The sequence below is a fragment of the Prionailurus viverrinus genome, chromosome D3 (assembly GCF_022837055.1).
Source record: "Prionailurus viverrinus isolate Anna chromosome D3, UM_Priviv_1.0, whole genome shotgun sequence".
NCBI lineage: Eukaryota > Metazoa > Chordata > Mammalia > Carnivora > Felidae > Prionailurus > Prionailurus viverrinus.
This window is the reverse complement of record NC_062572.1, coordinates 37,103,378-37,123,611: the sequence shown is the minus strand read 5'-3', so window position 1 is coordinate 37,123,611 and position 20,234 is coordinate 37,103,378. Positions and strand designations below refer to the sequence as shown.

The 20,234-nt window shown below is 46.9% G+C and overlaps 1 protein-coding gene across 5 annotated transcripts in view; it reads left to right on the top strand.

Annotated features, from left to right (window-relative positions):
- The window catches only part of PTPRM (protein tyrosine phosphatase receptor type M), a 797,090-nt gene extending 781,872 nt beyond the window's left edge, over window positions 1-15,218 (top strand). For all 5 annotated transcript variants that reach the window (XM_047827576.1, XM_047827574.1, XM_047827573.1 and 2 more), the window contains 2 exons: window positions 6,076-6,211; window positions 14,367-15,218. In XM_047827576.1, the coding sequence (XP_047683532.1) occupies window positions 6,076-6,211; window positions 14,367-14,420 (190 nt within the window). In that variant the 3' untranslated portion in view covers window positions 14,421-15,218. The remainder of the gene's footprint in view (window positions 1-6,075; window positions 6,212-14,366) is intronic.
- Window positions 15,219-20,234: the final 5,016 nt, after the last annotated feature.

Here is a 20,234-nt window from a genome sequence, read left to right as displayed (position 1 = left end):
AGCCTGCTTTGAATTCTGTGTGTCCCTCTCTCTCTGCCCCTTCCCCACTCGTGCTCTCTCTGTCAAAAATAAATAAATGTAGGGGCGCCTGGGTGGCGCAGTCGGTTAAGCGTCCGACTTCAGCCAGGTCACGATCTCGCGGTCCGTGAGTTCGAGCCCCGCGTCAGGCTCTGGGCTGATGGCTCGGAGCCTGGAGCCTGTTTCCGATGCTGTGTCTCCCTCTCTCTCTGCCCCTCCCCGTTCATGCTCTGTCTCTCTCTGTCCCAAAATAAATAAACGTTGAAAAAAAAAAAAATTTTAAAAAAAAAAAAAATAAATAAATAAATAAATAAATGTAAAAAAAATTTTTAATCAATGAAAAACAAAAACAAGCAAAAAACCATGCCCAGGCCATACCCAAAGCAATCACATCAAAATCCCTAAGGATGGGCCCCAGACATCTGTGTTTTTTCAGACTGCCAGATTATTTCAGTGTGTGGCCAAGGTTGAGAGCCACTGAAAAGAGACTGCCTTGCTTTTCAGAGCACCATCACCTGCATTTTCTCATTGGTGATGATATGTAGCTAATCAGCCAGCTGGGATTGGCTTAATGGAGCAGGCAATTAGAAAGTCATGGCAGTTAGGGAAGGTATTTAGAGAATTTGTGGAAACTTATAAGCTTATGTCTCTTTTCAAGGGAGTATCATTACAAGCCCACAGTATGATCTCTCCCAAACGGAAGGGGAAACAAGGTTTAACTCTGGGAAGACCAACCCTAGTTAAAATGACAAGCTTGCCTAAGGACCCCGGTTACTCTCCTCTCAAGGCCTGTATCTCATGCCGTGCCCCTCCCCCCAGGGGCCCAGGAGGGTCCATGACACCCCAGAACTCTGCCCTGCTTCCCAGGAGTCAAAAAGTGGCAGAGTTTCATCCTACAGAAACTGATATGCCCTTGGAAAGAGTCTTATGAGCCTGTTCACACTTACCCTCGACCAGAGCCTCCAATCCTTTGTCCTGCCCGCTTACTTTTCCCTTCCTTCTCCTGGATCCAGCTCATTAAAAAACATCTCTACCAAGAAAATGCCAAGGAGGATTGAGTCACAGCTCACATCCCCCAATTTATTTCTTCTAAATGCAGATAGAGCTTCTGATCAGAATATGATCAGAGGGTCACCAGTGTGAGTTGATACAGTCCCAGCAGGGAAAACTGACATTTTAGTTAGGGTTTGTATTATTTCCATTAGGTTTTTCGAAAAACTCAAAACAGTCTGCAGACACCCATTTCTGTGTCTGGAGTCGGCCAGTATCTGGAACTAGGAGTATAATGCGTACATGGCACCCGCTTTGATTAGTAGCTTTCTAACAGGGGCCAGTGCCGTAACCCAAAGGGCTAAGTCACACCAGGGGAAGTTGAGGCACCAGGACAGGCCTGAGGGGAAGATACAAAGACCCCTTAAATCACTGCACCTCATAGACAGCCACCCACTATACTCTCCCAAGGCCCAGCTGTGACCCCAAAACTAAGCAATTGCATTGCCCTTCTCCATGATGTCTACAGCGCGGGCTGTTCCTTATAGTGCATGGCAGCAGGCATCCCATTGTTTCTGCCCTCTTGCCAGCCCAAAGAACCTTGATCTTTCCTTGGGAAACATTCTTCCCAGTCCTGAAGTCCCCTTGGTTCTCATGGGGCTGCCTCTGGCTCTCTTGGCATCCGGGTGGGCATGAGACCCATGCCTGGTAAGAATGTGTATTGTTTCGATTTATAAATCTAAATGAAGATTGTTTTAGTTGTGAGAAACAAAGTTCAGTTGAATTCGTATCTTCCAACATAGCCCAGGAAAGAATGCTTTGAACCACAAAAGCTCTCTGCTGTTCATTTCTGAGGTAAGAATATTGTATTCAGCATAATGTAGTGCTTCCTAATGGCTGTGGGCAGAGCAGTCCCTGCCCGAAACAGACCTCCACATGCTACAAGTGGAATGGTTCCTTGAGCCACGCATATACTCACAGTGAGCAAACAGCGTTGTTGTTTTTTCTTCATACGTCTTCCAGCTCATAAAGCCAGAAGAAATGGATAGAATTAAGATATCACCATTTTGTAACCCTTCATGAAAATACGGGTGTAGACAATGGTCATCAAGAACTATTGAAAGCATCAGGTGAAAAGCTGGTGGGGGAAAAGCAGTGTGGCTAACAGTGCGAAGACAGAAAGTAGGCTAATGGAGCAGAAGAGAAAATCCAGGAATGGAGCCACACCTCAGGGTCACCTGATTTACAACTAAGACCCCACAGTACTACGGGAGGTGGGGGGGAACAGCCTGCATACCTGGTCTCCCTCCTCATGCTACATACAGAAATCATTTCCAGATGGATCATGGACCAACATGTGAAAAGGAAAACAATGAAGCTTCCAGGAGAAAATCTTCATGACCATGAGGTAACCAAAGATGATGATACCCAAGACAGAACACAAGCCATAAAAGAGAATATTGAAGAATTGGACTTTACATTAAAGTTAAGCACTTCGGTTCATCAAAAGACACCAAGGAGACTGAAAAAGCAAGACAGCATGGGCAAAGAGTTTTGTGATACATGCATCTGACAAAGGAGTCAGAGCCAGAATGCCTAAGAACTACTGCAAGCAAAGAAGCAAAGATAGACCCAGTTGTTTGAGCAAAAGACTTGACAAGAGCTTCATTTTTTTAAACAAAGAATATGCACATAGCCAATAAACAGAGAAAAGGTACTCAGCATCATTCATTTCCAGGATAATACATATTAAAACCAGGACCAGACGCCCCCTGCACACTCAGCGGAATGGGTGACATTTAAAAGACAAACAAGGGCACCTGGGTGGCTCAGTCGGTTGAGCGTCCGACTTGGGCTCAGGTCATGATCTCATGGTTTGTGGGTTCGAGCCCCGCGTTGGGCTCTGTGCTAACAGCTCAGAGCCTGGAGCCTGCTTCCGATTCTGGGTCTCCCTCTCTCTCTCTGTCTCTGCCCTCTCCCCTGCTCATGCTATCTCTCTCTCTCAAAAATAAACATTAAGAAAAATTGAAAAAACAATAAAATAAAAAATAAAAGACAAGTAAATGATAATACCAAGTGTTGGTGACGATGCAGAGCAAATGGAACACCCCCTACACCGCTGGCAGGAAGGACAGATGGCATGGAGATTGGGATCTGTTTGACGGCAATACCAAATGCTGAAGATAAATCCATTCTCTGAGCTCTTCCCCTCCCAAGTACACGACTACAGAAATGAGTCATTTATGCACCATGAGACATTTTTAGAGCAGATGGACTCATAATGTTGAAAATTAGAAACAGCCCAAATATTCCTCAGCTGTTAGGTGATTAAAATTATACAGTAGTAGATCCATTCAGCGGAATTGTTCTCAGCAATATAAAAGAAGCCGCCAGTGGTGCAACATGGATGATTCTCACAGAGATAGTATTAAGTGAAATAAGCCAGACTCAAAAGAGTATATACTGTATATTCCCTTTATACAAAATTTGAAAACAGACCGAAGACGTTTACAATGCCAGGAGTGAGAACAGAGATCATCTTTGGGGAATTGATGGTATTGATGACGAGGGAGTCTGAAGGAGGTCTGGGGGGGAGGGGGGTGGCGCTGATCCCGGTCTGTGTCTTGATCTGAGTGGTGGTTACATGGAATATGAATTTGGAAATTAACTAAGATATGTACTACCATGTGTGGTACATATCATTAACTACTGTTAATTGTAGGTCTGTTATACTTAATTTAAAAAAAAAACTGCTTTTGAACTTAATGTACCAAACTGACATTCTAACACAACGATCCATCTTAAAATCACAAAACAAAGAACAACGTGATATCTTGTGCCTGCTTCCTTTAAAAGTATGCTTATAAGGTATCCTGTCTTAAAAAAAATTAATTCTTAGGAAGCTGTGGACCTAACTCCTAGTTTATAGAATATAAGGATTAGAAAGAAGCATGTTAAATGATTCACAGAGATGCAATGAATGAGAACAACTGAGAATATGGGGCTCTTTACAGGAAAGATGACCCATTTCCTCCACAAATAAATTCCCCAGAAAAAAAAGAGAGAACAAAGAGGGACCTATAGATTAAAATGAACTCTCAAGCTATATCAACCAATTACTTTGCTTGGATGTGTATTTGAAGAAATCAACTGGAAGAAAATTTGCGAAACAATCTGGGAAATTGGAACAATAATTAGAAATTCAATTATCTATTGACACAGTAATATTATCTTAGGTGTAATAATGATACTGTGTTTATTTTTCTTTCAATCCATTAGCTCCTTGGAGAAGTGGTTGATCTCAGAACTGGTGCAGGGAAGATGTAAGATGAGTTTGGAACACCTTGTGGTCCCAGAGAGTAAGAAAGTACTCAAAAAATAATGGAGGCTTGGTGGAGCTCCTAATGGCCAAAACCAGAACAATTTCAGCAACAAAAATAAATATTGATACTATTGGATTTTAGCTCATTGAACAAAATTAACATGTGTAAGTCTAAAGTGACGTAAATAGGGGCACTTGGGTGACTCAGTCAGTTAAGCATCCGACTTTGGCTCAGGTCATGATCTTACAGTTCATGAGTTCAAGCCCGGTGTTGGGCTCTGTGCTGACAGCTCAGTGTCTGGAGACTGCTTCAGATTCTGTGTCTCCCTCTCTCTGCCTTCCTCCACTTGCACGCGCTCTCTCTCTCTCTCTCTCTCTCTCTCTCTCTCAAAAGTAAATAAACATTAAAAAAATTAAGGAAAAAATAAAGTGACATAGATAAAAAGATAAAAGATATAAGCAAATACATTAGTCAAATAGTGGAGAAGAGACAGCACTCTCACAGTAGAATGTTGAAGGAGACAGGGAAGTAGAAAATCAAAACCACAATGATCGTTGTTGCAGACAGGATCCACCAATGGATCCTCAACCAGTGGGTGAAACTTTGAGGAGAACTGAGATATTTGCAGAATCCCAAAGTATCTCCCAAGATATTAACTACAAAGAAAGGTAACGACTACATAGGAAAACATTTCTCAGGCACCGTCTTAAAAAGTGATGAAGGTCAACATCACGAGCAAAATAAGCCAATTCAGCATCCTGAATCCCTGGAAGGATGAACAGCCCCTCTGTGGTTCTCTGGCCAAAATGCATAACTTCATTCCCAATCATGAGAAGGGGACATAGTTCTACATTTCCACATTCTACAATTAGTATTTTGTAATGACTTCTCAAATTGTAGCTGGGCACCACGGCCACTTTCTACATCTACATTCTAATTTTTTGTTATTCTACAAAAAAACTGACCAGGACTCTTCAAAAGTGTCGAGGTCAAGAAAAAAAAGGAATGGTTGAGAACCTGATGGACAGGTAGCAGAGACTAAGGAGCCAGGACAAGTCAATGCAAGGTGGGGTCTGGGATTGGACCCTGGACTAGAAAAAGGTCACTGGTGACATTTGACTAAGGCCTGTAGTTGAGGTCATAGTATTGCACCAGTGGTAACTTCCTGGTTCTGATCCCATACTATGATTTTGTAAGATGTTCGCATCAGGGGAGGTGGGTATGCCAGGGAACCCTCCGTGCTGTTTTTACGATGATTCTGCACATTTAAAATTAGTTCAAAATGAAAACTTTCATTCAGAAAGAGCTCCTGTGTTTTAGAGATTAATAATGAAATAATAGTGGACTTCTGTAAGGCCAAGTCCATCTTTGAACACTCATCACCAGCTTTCCTGGCAGATAGCAGATAAGGTGTTTGTTGGCTGGAAATTTCCTGCAGTGGGCCCTTTCAGTAAAAACTGGTAAATTTTTATGAGATTGTATAACTGAGATCTGAGGTGAAGCTAGGAGAGCAGAATGTGCCAGTTTCTCATCACCTCCAGTGAGGTGACCCATGGGCCCAGTGCTAAGACTCATTAACTCCATTTGCTTTAATTAAAATAATTGGCCCTGGTGGAGTGATCGCCTGGCCTCTGAGGCTTTCACCATTGCCTGCTCTCCAGGGTTCGGGAGGCACGTGAGGATGCAGTGTGAGAGCAAATGCTCTCAGACCTTCTCTTGGACCACCTGATTTCTCTTCCGGCAGGAACGGGGGAGGCCGCAGCGGGACGTTCTGCGCCATCAGCATCGTCTGTGAGATGCTCCGGCACCAGAGGACGGTCGACGTCTTCCACGCCGTGAAGACGCTGAGGAACAACAAGCCCAACATGGTGGACCTCCTGGTAGGACCCTTCCTCTGTCCCGCGGAATGGGGCATTTTCCTGGTTGGCTAGCGCAAGACAGCTCGCCCCCTACGAGTTTGCGCTGACACCGATTCACGGGGGGGAGGATGTTCGTTTTCAGAAACATAATGTGATCTCTGGGCTGGCGAGGGCTTTTCTCCCCTCTTCCTCTCTCCCTGGGCTTTTCACGGGGAGGCTTCATCTCCACACACTGGAAATGGGGAAGTCGTTGAAACTCACAAGCGAACATCCTTATTAGTTCCCGTTCCTGGCAGTGCCTTCCACGTGCCTAAGCACTTCATCTTCATGGAGAAGAATCCTACTACACGAAATGCCAGATTTTCAAATTATATATTTTATAAATAGCTTCATCACCTAACATTGGTCAAAGCTGTGAATTTCAGTTTGGCACCCAGAATGTTGCAGTTAATTTTGGTGGCCATATCTGAGAAGAGGATTAAGGAGCTGAGAAACAAAGGACTATGTGCAGCTATTTTCTTAGAGTATTTCAGGAAATCTCTTTCTTGTGTGCAGCTATTGAAATGCCAACCACCGAGACTGGAGAACAGTAGAATAACGTCAAGGAAGAAGCTTTTAGATTAGTCATTTGTAGCTCTGTCAGTGGAAGGAGGAGCTGAACGAAACAGTAGGACTGATCCCAGAGTTGGAGAATGGCCTGGGGTGTGGAGAGGGAGGAAGGGATGGCTGGTGCCGCCATGCCTGGGAAGCCCGCGTTTCCCGGCCCACAGTACTGCAGCAGTGGGCTTCAATTTTAAAATATAATAAAGGCACCGAAGAGCTAGTCGAGATTCAGGGTAAAGTTGAAGAAGTAGGGGCACCTGGGTGGCCCAGTCGGTTAAGCGTCCGACTTTGGCTCAGGTCATGATCCCGCAGTTTGTAGGTTCGAGCCCCGCGTTGGGTTCTGTGCTGACAGCTCGGAGCCTGGAGCCTGCTTCAGATTCTGGGTCTCCCTCTCTCACTGCTCCTCCCCTGCTCACACTCTGTCTCACTCTATATCAAAAAACGAACACTAAAAACTAGATAGATAGCTCGGTGGCGTTGAGGAAGTAGCCATGGTTCCTGGTCATCACAGCAGTGCCCCAGGCTGGGTAATGATAGAGACTGATGCTGACTGACTCCTAGGACACATCCGACTCCCACAGGTCACTCTGCAGAGGCGTCTGCTTCCTGCAGGTACGTGTGTCCTGCTTGATGGGCTGTTCCGCGTCCAAGAAGCACTTGCTGCCTGAGGAATTTGGTAGAGGGGCGCCTGTTTGGCCAAGTGCAGACTCCCAAACCATCAGCAGTTAGCACCTTGGCTTCTGTGGAGAAAGGACTGCGTCCCGCAAACTGCTGCCCTCTCCTCTCCTCCCTACTGGAGACCCATGAACACCCAAAGTCGAATCTCAGCTCTGCTACTAATTCAAGTCAAGGGACCTCAGACAAATTAACTTGGCAATTTAGGTCCCCTCGGGCAGGTCACTTAACTTCCCTGAGCCCAAGTTATGGAAACCAGGGATAAGGTTGGCTTATGGAGGTGATCCTGTGAGCCAACATGTATGAAAGTGTTTTTGGAAAACTGCAAAAGCCGCAAAGGTGAGAGAGTGGTTCTCAAGAGTGCAGGTGTCCACAGGGCATCCCGCAGCCAGCAGGCATGTATTAGCGTTGGGAGAGGAGGGGAGGGGGCAGTGAGCAGCTGGCATTCACATGGTGCTTAATATGTGTCAGACCCCATGCTCAGTGCCTTATACGGAGGCACAGATTTCATGTGGATGGGCTGACAGACTGGCTGGCCTGTCCCCTGTGCAGGCTTCACTAGAAACAGCCCCTCCCAGAGGCAGAGAACTATCTCACTCCCTGGCACCACCCATGGGAATTTTAAAGAGTTGTACCACCATGGAATTCTCAATCTTCTGGGCTGGGGGCCACTGAGATAGGGCAGTTGGGCAGTCAGAGGAGGCCTGAGTTTGGGATGGATAAGAAGGTTGGCAGAAAATGGAAGCCAACGCCTAAATTAAAATAGTGCAACCTCATTGGCACTTAACCGCCCAGACTGAGGGACAGACTTGTAGCTTCTAGACTTTTGTTGGAACTTGGGCAAAGATGACCTTGATGAAAAAAATATATATCATTTCCCTCTCACTACAGCTTGAATTAAGCAGGTCATTAGTAATAGACCCTTCCAGGCCTTTCCACTAATGGTCCTGGCTGCAGCTTTCATCACTCACGAATTTTTATGTGCAGAAACAATGTGGCTTTTTCCAAATCAGTGGTGCAGACTAAACGATGGAGGTGATTCTCTGTGAACTGAATGGACATCTAGGTGGTTGGACCAGCAGGGAGCCCTCTCTTCTATAATAATTTAGGCGTCTCTGTGATGATGTGTTACTCTAATAGAGAAAATAGGATCTTCAGATGCCCAAACTTCTGAGGGTCAGTCACAGTTTGAGGATAAGGTCAGTGGCTGAGAAATATAAGGAGAGTTTTCAATTTCCTGGAAGAATGTCTGATAAATTTGTCACAGTGACTGTTAGCAAAATAATAGATACTATCTGGTGACCGGAGAAAAAAATGTCACCGTGCTCTTTTCAGTAGGCTTGAAGTTTCCTGAATTAAAGGACTCCTGTCACTTGTTTGTTTTTGCTTATAAGTACAATTTCTATTAGTTTGTTACTCATATGTGTATGTTGGCTAATTAATTCAGGTCAGAGAGATTAAACCCAATATAATTTCATTGGGCATAAAAGACCATCTGAGACCTGAGTTTCTCCTAAACACAAAATGTTATACCAGCAGCTGAAAATCCCAAGAGTACTGAGTCTTCCTGGCTGCCTTTTCTTAGAATGATGAAGTGGGTTCCAAAACTCCTGGGGTGCACTTCTGTCCTGGCTGGGGAGGCAGAGGGGATAGGGTTGCGGAGGGCCCTGGTCTGGGCCCCACTGGATGTGCTCAGTTGGTGAGGTGGGGGGATGGGGGAAAGGGCTTCCTCCTACCTTCTACTTGCCTGGTTAGATTCAGATGGAATCCCCAACCCCTGAGCTCCTTTGAAATTTCAGGAAAATTCAGGCTGCTTCAACAAACATCTCCTCTCTCACCTGTGTCCTCACTCAGCTTTGGAAGTTTCCAGGGCTCTGTTTTAACAGAGAAACAGCCTTTAGGGAACAGATCTTTCCTAAAGAAACATATTCTCCCCTAGGAGGTGGTGGGAACTTTGGCCAATGTGATAAGATCTGACATACATATGCATTGTAGAATGGTTACCAAGATCAAGGTAATTAACACATCCATCGCTCCACTAAGGTAACATACTTGACTTGCGTGTGTCTTTAGTGAGAATCCTTAACATTATTCTCAGCAACTTCCAAATATACAATACCGTATCATTAAGTATAGTCATGGTGCTACACACTAGATTCTCAGAACTTATAACTGAAAATTTGTACCCCTGGCCAACATCACCTCATTCCCCCACCCCCGGCTCCTGGCAGTCACCGTTCTATTCTGTTTCTATGAATTGACTTTTTTTTTTTTTAATTTTTATTTTTTAATTGACATCTAAGTTAGCATATAGTGCAACAATGATTTCAGGAGTAGATTACTTAATGCCCCTTACCCATTTAGCCCATTCCCCCCTCCCCTAACCCCCTCCAGTAACCCTCTGTTTGTTCTCCATATTTAAGAGTCTCTTACGATTTTGTTCCCCTCCCTGTTTTTACATTATTTTTGCTTCCTTTCCCTTATGTTCATCTGTTTTGTATCTTAAAACCCTCATATGAGTGAAATTTGACTTTCTTTAATGAGAGCTTTAAAGAATTCTGAGCCCTGGGCCCACCCCAGAGACCATGATTCAGTTGATCTGGGGTCTGGCTGTGGCAGCAGGATGTTAAAAGCGTCCCAGGTAATTTTAATGTGTAGTAAGGTTAAGAAACTTAGTGCCCAGTCTAGGATGGCTCTCGGCCAGGACTGCACATTGGAATCGCCTGAGGTGCTGTCACAAATGCCAAGGCCCAGGCCATGCCCCAGACCAATTATGGCAGATGGAGCCCAAGGCGAGTGAGCTCCATGGGCTGCAGGGGAGACCAGGGCTCAGCAGGGTGAACAGGCCATCCCTTTCCTCATGCCGGCTGCTGGGCAGCTCCAAACCTACCTCCAGCCCTCCGGCCCTCCTGCTCAGACCCAGTCCTCTGCCAGCATCTCCCAACATCTGTAATTTAGAGCTGGCTACCAGACTCAGCCCCACCTGCCCCTTCTGTGTGCTAAAATAATATTCGGTATAAGGCACTCCCTGCAAGATGGCATGCGGTTAGGGCCTGCAGCTCTCCCTCTCATGCAGAGGACACAATGAGTCTAATAACTTCTGCATATACACTGCCTCCAGAGGTCTACCTGTGAACTGTGAAACATACAGGCTATTTGAAGGGGTGGGGGGAGGATGTGTGGGGAGTGGGGGAGAGGGGTATGTGTATAGGTATATGTGTGTGTGTGAGTGGGGGGGGGGGGTATCGCAGGTACAGGTGTGTGGGTGGCTATGTATCTGTGGGTGTATGTATATGTGAGTGCGTGTGCATGTATAGGGGTGTGTGTGCATGTAGGGGGTGTAGGTGTGGATGTATGCACATGTGTAGAGGTGTGTGGGGTGTGTGCATGTGCATATGCATGTGTAGGGTGGATGTGTGTGTATGTGTAAGGGAGTGTATGTATGGGTGGGTAGATATATTTATGTATATGTGGGTGGGTGTGCATGTGTGGAGGTGTGGGTGTGCATGTGTAGAGGTGAATGTGGGGGGTGTGGAGGTGTGGATCTGTATGCATGTGTAGGGGCGTGAGGGGGTAGATATTTGTGCATATGTAAGAGGATGGTGGTATATACATGTGGGTATATGTATATGTGGGGGGGGCGTGGGTGTGTGTGTAGGTGTAGGTGTATATGCACGTATAGGGGTGTGGGGGTGAGTATATGTCAGTATATGTGTCTGTGTGTGTGACTGGGGGTGTCAGTGTCAGAGTGGAGGATGTAGGCCCCAGATGGGGAGTCAGAGAGGCACAAGGCCCGTCTCTGGAGACACTGGGAGGCATTCCACTTTCCCTGGCCCAGCCACACAGCCCCTGGAGAAGCAGCCACTCTGCCTGAGTCCTCCCATGACAAGTCTTCCTGCAGTCTCAAGGAAGTAATCTCCGTGTCCCCACCCCTGCCCTAGACTCTGACCTCCTTGAGTCAGGGGCTGGCTGCCCCCTCAGTACCAGCAGAACTCCTGGAGGGGCCCAGGACAGAGCTGAGTGACAGCACGTTTCTTCCCTGCACCTGGACGCTCCCCACTCCTGAGTTCCCCTCGCTGCTCTTAGAACCTGGGGAGGCCATGGCTACCCACTGATAAGTCTCAACAGCAAACCAGGCACAAACCACCATGCGTGGGAAGAACATTCTTTGAGGGAAGAACGTTCTCCCTACATTTTTAAAGGCATAAATGAGAGGAATGACCCATTCTGCCTGTTGTCAGACACACCCGTCTCCTCAAGGGGTCTCCTTGGCTGGGAACCTCCCGGAAACATTGAAGCAGACGGCTCCACCCATGACTGTTGGCACCCTGGGGACCAACTGACCCTCCAAGCAGGAACATGGGTAAAAGGGTTTTTCCAGACCGTAGGACCTATTAGCACGGGACCAAGATGAAACGGTGAAATTTGTTTTAGGTTCAAAAAGCAAGTGTATCAGAGGGGGAAGGGTTACCCCAGGTGAGCCTGCATGCAGACTGCTCTCTGAATCTTCTCAGGCAGGCAGCGTGGGGTACTGGAGGTTCCCGGAGGGACCACAGGGCCCCTAGTTCCTCAGACACAACACAGGGCAGCACGCCCTGACGCGGCTACAGCTCGAGCCCTTCAGGGAGCCCCCCCCCCACCAAAGCCACTTGGCAGGCCTCATGGTCTCATAACGCCCTCAGTGAATGAGCAGAGTGGGGACATGTGGGGACATAACCTCACTCTTAGGTGCTCCTTTAGATTTCACTTTCTCCCTCTGCATGAGAACAGGACAGTAGGTCTGCAACAAAAGTGGGGTCAAGGGCTTTGGAAGGGAATAGCTGGCCGCCCAGGTTACGGTCCTGCACGAGGATAACCCCTGCTCCTGTCACTTCCTCACGCCCAAAGCCAGTTAATGTCACTCAAATCAGGAGAACTTGGGACCAAGGCAGAAATGTTCTTTTTTTTCCCCCCTGAGGCACAGGGGTAGCTCGTGCGGCTTAATTATACCGTTCAGAAGCAAGTGAGCTGAGAGAAGAAACGGCAGAAGACAGGCCTGTACCTGGCGATCAAGGGTAATCAGTTTCCAACACAGGAGGATTTCAGGCATTTCCTGAGGTGTTTGGGGGAGGGCATGCAACAATTTATGGTCTTTCTTCTCAGCCCCCCTTATTTTTCTGATTCAGAAACCAGTCATCACAGAATCTCTTGGGATTGACAGTGTGCTTAGGAGGGACAAGATAGATGATAGCAAATTCATTTTGAAAATTATAGTCATGCCTAGGACAGGGCTTCCAACAAAGCAGCCCCTTAGTGATGAAGCCCAAAACCCGAAAGGTAAGGCCGGGAGCTACCTTACCCTCTAAATGCATGTTTGTATGTTAAAAGGATGGTTTCTAGTGGGCACTAAAATTGCACAACCAGGTTTATGCAAAACCATGTTTATGCAATAAGTAATTGGATCTCTCAGATTTCCATGAAAAACATGGTCTCTGAAGGAGACAGGAGAACAGGACTGAGCACTCATGTCGGCTCAGTGATCTGACCACCTGGCCTTTTAGAGTTTTGAAACGCGAATGATTTCTTTCAACTCTTTTAAAAATAAAAGTGTCAGATCCTGGAATATGAATCAGCTTTGGTGCAGCCATATTTCCAGCTCTCTTGGGCATCTACCTAGGAGTGGAACCGCCGGGTCAGAGGGGAACTCTTCTGTTGAACATTTTGATGACCTACCGGACGGTTTTCCAAAGGGGCTGCACCACCTCACATTCCCACCAGCATGCCAGTGTCTCCATCCTCACCGACGCTTGTTCTTGTCCGTCTCTTTTAATCATAGCCATCCGGGTGGGTGTTACTGCGATTGACGTATTAAGCTTGGGGCACCATCAGTATATTGACATGGTCTGTTGCTTCCTGTTTTCCCCTTCAGACTGTAAACTCCTGAAGGACGGAAGCTGCATCTTAAAATCCCTAGTCTCTAGCCTTCGGGGTGCACTGTGCTGCTAAAGCCCATATTGTGTCGTCATTTACACATACAGCCAACATTTGACACCCCCAGCTGTGTGTCAGGTTCTGTGCTAAGGACTCGTGTGTTACACACAAGGGGACAAAGTATGGCTCTGGTCTTCAGATAGGTTGGACGAGTGGGGCCTTTAGAGAACAAAATGCAGGTGAAGACAAAGCTTCCATGACTAATTAATTAGACATATATCCAAAAAATGGAGACTTAGTTTGAATTAATTTGGCAAACCCAAAAATAAGAGATCCATTTCTTTGGTTGTGGCCATTGTGTCAGGCAGTGAGACAGTGGTGTGCCCTCTTACAACTTGTGAAAGTGAATCTCCTTACTGAGGTGGGAAGAGAGCCTTCTAGTTGCTGAGCCTCTCTGTCCCTTCATTGGACCATAGACTTCTCAAACTCAGGGACCAGGTCAAGGTGCTTGGGACTTAAGAGGTGCTTGATAAATTCTCTATGGAAGACATCCTGCTGACTGAAAGTTGAAGGTATAGTTGGGCCAGGAGTGAAGACACATTTATTTGTTGAGACCCCTGGTATGAGCAAATCACAAAGATATTTCTTCCCCCAGACCTCATTTGTTTTTCCTTCTACCTCTTGATTTTCCCATACTTTGTAAACGTTTATATGGGAACAAACCTATATGTGTGTTCCAGTTGCCTAGAACTTTCCAGGAATTCTAGTGAACGCAGATGTCAAAATACCTTGCATCAGGGCTTGTGCAGAACATCTCCAGACAATGGATATGTTTGCAGCTCACAGCCGTGACTTTCTGATTCATGTCTGATTCAAATCCTTCCCAGTTTGCTTTCTTTCCATTAAAACCCTAATCTGGCATAATTGCTTTAATGGACCCAGCATTTGGGAATCGTGGAGCTGACATCTTCTCACTTCTGCTTTCCAGGATCAGTACAAGTTCTGCTACGAGGTGGCCCTGGAATACTTGAATTCTGGCTGATGGCATAAACAGTTCTGCAAACCAACCCTTTCATCCCACAAAGCCAAGACGTTCCATGGTATTTGTGTAGATGAGATGAAGACTTCTCACTATGCTTATTTTGCTTTGCATAATTGGCTCTTTTTAAGAGCCCAAGAAAGCGTTTATAAAACTGCTTTGCACTGCCCAATTCCCAGCAATGCTGCTGCCTGACAGAAACACACACACACAGCAGAGTTGTCAAATACTGTCTTAGGCATCGGCTTGTTAGAACAGCGTAGACATCTGGTAAATCGAAGAGCACAATTATATTCTTATGAAGGAAATTTGTACCTTTGGGGTATTATTTTGTGGCCCGTGAACCCTTTGTTATTGTTACAGCTGAGTGTACATTTTTGTTTTGTGGAGAATGCTACCTGGCATTATGATAATATATTATTTTAGTTAATATTTGTATTTTAACATGTTGCATAATATAAGCTTATGTACCTTTCCAAGACTAACAGATAAACGTATAATGAACAAAGATATGTTGTATGAGTTGTTGTTTCTATCAGATTTGTATTGTTTCCAAGGGAAAAGCTTGGGAGGAAGTCAATTCAAAAATGCAAAGCTCGACGATCAGATTCATGGATCCAAAGCTTTTCCCTTTGTTTATATTGTAAATATTTTTGATTTCATCAAATTATTTATTCATTAAAAGAAATTTTTGTGAAGCACAGTGAGTGACAATCATTTTTATGAAGCGCAGGAATGGATTGACTGTATGATGTGACCTTGTGTGAATTCTTTCTCAATAAATAAAGACCCGTGACCAGTCTTGCTGTATTCCTGGTGTCCCAGCGCCCCAGTGGTGGGGGCAGCTCCCGTCACCCCAGACCCCTGGCACAGAGATGGGGTCTGCTGGCCTGGAGCAGGTAGAGTTGGAATTTTTGAGAGAGAAATTCTGGCAATGAGATATCCTAGCCCATCCTGGGGTCCTCCCTGGGGCTTAGGAAACACAAGCCACAGGGCAGCCCGACCCCTAACCTGCTGGGCATATTGTTGAAGAGTGTGCTGGGTGGATGCTAGGGCTGTGACTTGATGACCAGGGCAACCTCTTCCTTTTTCTGTTTCACCTTAGCAGGGGCAACTTCTGCCCTCTCCAGGCCTCATTTAAACCTGAAACTTGCTGAGAGAACACTTTTTGAAGGCTGAAGGGATCAGAGCGCAGTTAAGCAGGATACAAAGCTCAACAAGACAGTTCCCGCCAGAGGGAAAGATCACACAGGACAGCCTGCCCCTCGCTTCTCGAGGGCGCTGCCTGACCTCTGAAGGAGGAGGCTATGCTGTGCACTTACAATAGGAGTTCCAACCGAGTTGCAGGCCATGTTAAATGATTTCCAACAGATGATGAGGATGAACTTTTACCAAACACCCAATTACACATCTGAAAACTGTGCAGGGCACCTTCCCAAGAGCAGCAGGTGTTCCCTGAGAGAGTAATGGAGCCATCTTATAGCTGGAGAGACTAAGGTCGGAACAGATTAAATAATTTGTCCACGGTCACCCCAGGTGGCCAGTGCCAGGTGCCTCCAGGGCCTGGGGGAGGCAGAGGGCAGCAGCAGGAGCACAGATACCCTTGTTGCAGTGCACAGTGTAGGAAATGCCCCTCCTGCTGAGACCAGGAGATGGGAGCCATCGCCCACTCCAGAAAGTGGGGAGACTTGAGGGTGGTAATTCCTGCCCGCTCGGGGGACCATCGTGACTAAGGACAAGAGCAGAGGTTGTCCACCAAGAGGACTGAGTTTGACACCTGCACTGCTTTGCTGTGTTGCAAGTACACGATCTATACTGTCCCGACGGGAGGGATTTCCCAGCGCCCCTGAAGGGGGTGGACCCCACACATGTGCAGGAAGAGCAGGTCCGCGCGGAGCTAGGGATCCAGACCAAACGCCTCACTGCTGGGCTTCTCCCAGACCATGTGCTCTCAGCATCCCTGTGCACTTCTGTCTGATATGCTCCCAAAATGTTAAAAACTGCTCTTTGTGTACCTCTTCAACATGTCTTCTCCAGGATACAAGACTAGGGATGAATACATATGAAAAGGTGTCCCCGTTGTGTGCCAGCTGGCCTGTGACAGGAGGGGAAGCGTGGCACCCTCAGTTCTCTTCTACAAAGTCATGGCTTGGGTCTTCATCCGCTTAGGTGGGGTGAGAAGAGATGTTCAACATGGCACTGAACTGGCCTGAGATTTGTGAGTCTCAACGCAAAACCCATTTCCTCATCAATCCCTATATCATCAAACTTGATCTCCTATTGAAGCCAATAGTTTCCTCTAGACTTCTGAATCTCTTGGATTTTATCTTTCCCTTGGTTTCACCTCTTAGCAGAAATAGTGATAGCAGAAAAGGGACATTTTGTGGCTTTTTCTGATTTCCCATGAGACCTTGCAGCATGGCTGAGAGTCGTTTCTTTCAGTACACAGAGTTAATTCTCTGCCCCTGGCCAACAAAAGAAGCTAACCCCCCGGCCAAGCATCCCTTCTCTTTCTTCTCTCAGTATTCTGGGTCCTCCCCCACAGAGTCATCCTCAGCCTCTCAGACCCGTCAATGCTTGTGACAGCTGGGACTTCTGACATGGTCCCGTTCAGGGACTACATCTTAACAGCCTTCCATGTGCATGTTATGGTGGCTTTGCACTATGTTCACTTGGCTTCACTGTGCTGTGTTTCCCGGATTGCCATTCTCTATGCACTCTCAGTTAGCCGAGCCTCGGGGGTCATTTTGTGCAGGAGGCAGAAGGCAGAAATGAGGCAGCAGCTGTATGGCTTTTACACTCAGAAGCAGCTGCTGCCATGTGCCAAGAAGGTGAAGCAGCAGGTAAGTGACAGTGTGGATGAGCTGCCCACCAGCACTCCCCCTGCTGTCCTTCTAGCTTTCGCTCATGGTTTGGATCCAAACTCATACCTATATTTAGGTTTTGTGAAGACATCCCAGTTCCAGGTGCCAAAATCAACATTAGTTATCTACTGCTGAACAAACACATTGCTAGAAATACCAATAGCTACTTACTATCTCATGCAGTTTCTATGGGGCAGAAATTCAGGAGTGGCTTAGCTGGATGATTCTGGCTCTAAGGTCAATCATGAAGTGACTGTCCAAATGTTGAGTCAGGGCCGCAGATACTTCCCAGATACAAGGGGAAGTATCCTTCCCTATCCTTGCCATCCCTAGTCTTGTATCCTGGAAGCAGGGGGAGTAGAGGACCCACTTCCAAGATGGCTCACTCATGCACCTGGCAAGTTGGTGCTGGTTGCTGGCAGAAGCCTCAGGAAGGGGATATACAAGGGCATAAATCCCAGGATGTGAGAATCCTTGGGGGCCATCTGAGAGGTTGGCCACCACCTGCCAGCCTGCTTCAGACCTCCCACATCCTCTGGCACCTCTACTTATGCAGGCTGGTGAGCTGCAACATAGAAAATCTTATCCCTGGAATGCCTAGCCTGCCAACCAAGCTCACTACTCTCCTATGCTGTCCTCTCCATGCAGCTATACATTTTTGTCCCACCAGCTTCTACTATTGATATAACCTCTAGTCATTTTCACTGCTCTAAGGAACCTTTATTCAAGGGTCTGTAAACACCCCCCATGGCCTGGATTAACATAAGGCTCTCTTTCCTCCACTCCCAAGGAAATGGCCCCATCTGAAACTCTCCCAAGAAGAGGTAAGTCATTCTTCCACATTTCAAATGTGGTCAGTTTCTCTAACTGCCCTTCAAACTTGACTTGAGCCAAATGATAACCACATCCTGTGGTTTATCACTTTGAACTACCCCTCTGAAATCTTAAATAAACGTGCCAAATTCTGATCCAAACATCTTCAACTGCTAGGTTCTCTTTGCCTTATTCCTACCATCCTTGTGCTTTGAATTTTTGAAGCCCTCCAGTCCATTTTCTGAGTATGACCTGTCCCCTTCTTACCTTCTTTCCCAATACAACTTAAGCCTCATCCAGTTTTGCCAACACCCTCAATACTCTTGACTCCTTATAGTTCCATCATTTCTATCCTACAAAAGGTCGGTTTTAGAGAAACTCATCCAGGACCTTCAATCCCAGACAAGCTAAAGTAACAAAGATTACTGCACTGCCCTCCTAAACAACTAATACTGGGGAAAATATACTTATTTTTATTGTTTTTTGGGGAACCTGGGTGGCTTAGTCAGTTAAGCGTCTGACTTCAGGTCATGATCTCATGGTTCATGGGTCTGAGCCTCGCAAAAGGCTCTATGCTGACAGCTCAGAACCCAGATCCTGCTTCAGATCCTGTGTCTCCCTTTCTCTCTGCCCCTCCCCTGCTTGCTCTCTCTCTCTCTCAAAAATAGGATGGCGGCGTAGGAGGACGCTGGGCTCACCGCGTCCTGCTGATCACTTAGATTCCACCTACACCTGCCTAAATAACCCAGAAAACCGCCAGAAGACTAGCAGAACGGAGTCTCCGGAGCCAAGCGCAGATGAGAGGCCCACAGAAGAGGGTAGGAAGGGCGGAGAGGCAGTGCGCGCTCCACGGACTGGCGGGAGGGAGCCGGGGCGGAGGGGCAGCCTGCCTGCCAAGCAGAGCCCCCGAGTCTGGCTTGCAAAAGCAGAGGGGCCTGACAGAGTTTGGTCCAACAGCAAGCGGGACTTAGCATCTGGGAGGTCGTAAGTTAACAGCTCTGCTCGGAAAGCGGGAAGGCTGGAGGACAAAGGGAGGGAGAGTTGCTGAGCCCCGGGACCACAGAGCTCAGTTTGGCGGGGAACAAAGGCGCTCGCCAGTGCCATCTCCCTCGCCCATCCCCCAGCCAAAATCCCAAAGGGAACCAGTTCCTGCCAGGGAACTTGCTTGCATCACGCAAACACCCAAGCTGTGCTTCTGCAGATCCGTCCCTCCGGCGGGTCTGACTCCCACCCAGTGCTGCAGGGCCCCTCCTGAAGCGGATCTCAGAAGGAAAAGTGAGCTGAGCCTGCCCCTCCCGCCCCTCTACACCTTGCCGATCTGCCCCAGCTAATTACGCCAGATCCCCAGCACCACAAGTCTGGCAGTGTGCAAGTAGCCCAGACGGGCCACACCACCCCACAGTGAATCCTGCCCCTAGGAGAGGGGAAGAGAAGGCACACACCAGTCCAACTGTGGCCCCAGCAGTGGGCTGGGGGCAGACATCAGGTCTGACTGCGGCCCTGCCCACCAACGCAAGTTATTCAAGACAGCACAGGGGAAGTGCCCCGCAGTCCCACACCACTCCAGGGACTATCCAAAATGACCAAACGGAAGAATTCCCCTCAGAAGAACGTCCAGGAAATAACAACAGCTAACGAACTGATCAAAAATGATTTAAACAATATAACAGAAAGTGAATTTAGAATAACAGTCATAAAATTAATCGCTGGGCTTGAAAACAGTATAAAGGACAGCAGAGAATCTGTTGCTACAGAGATCAAGGGACTAAGGAACAGCCAGGAGGAGCTAAAAAATGCTAAAAATGAACTGCAAAATAAAATGGAGACAACTACGGCTCGGATTGAAGAGGCAGAGGAGAGAATAGGTGAACTAGAAGATAAAATTATGGAAAAAGAAGAAGCTGAGAAAAAGAGAGATAAAAAAAATCCAGGAGTATGAGGGGAAAATTAGAGAACTAAGTGATGCACTAAAGAGAAATAATATACGCATAATTAGTATTCCAGAGGAGGAAGAGAGAGGGAAAGGTGCTGAAGGTGTACTTGAAGAAATAATAGCTGAAAACTTCCCGGATCTGGGGAAGGAAAAAGGCATTGAAATCCAACAGGTACAGAGAACTCCCTTCAGACGAAACTTGAATCA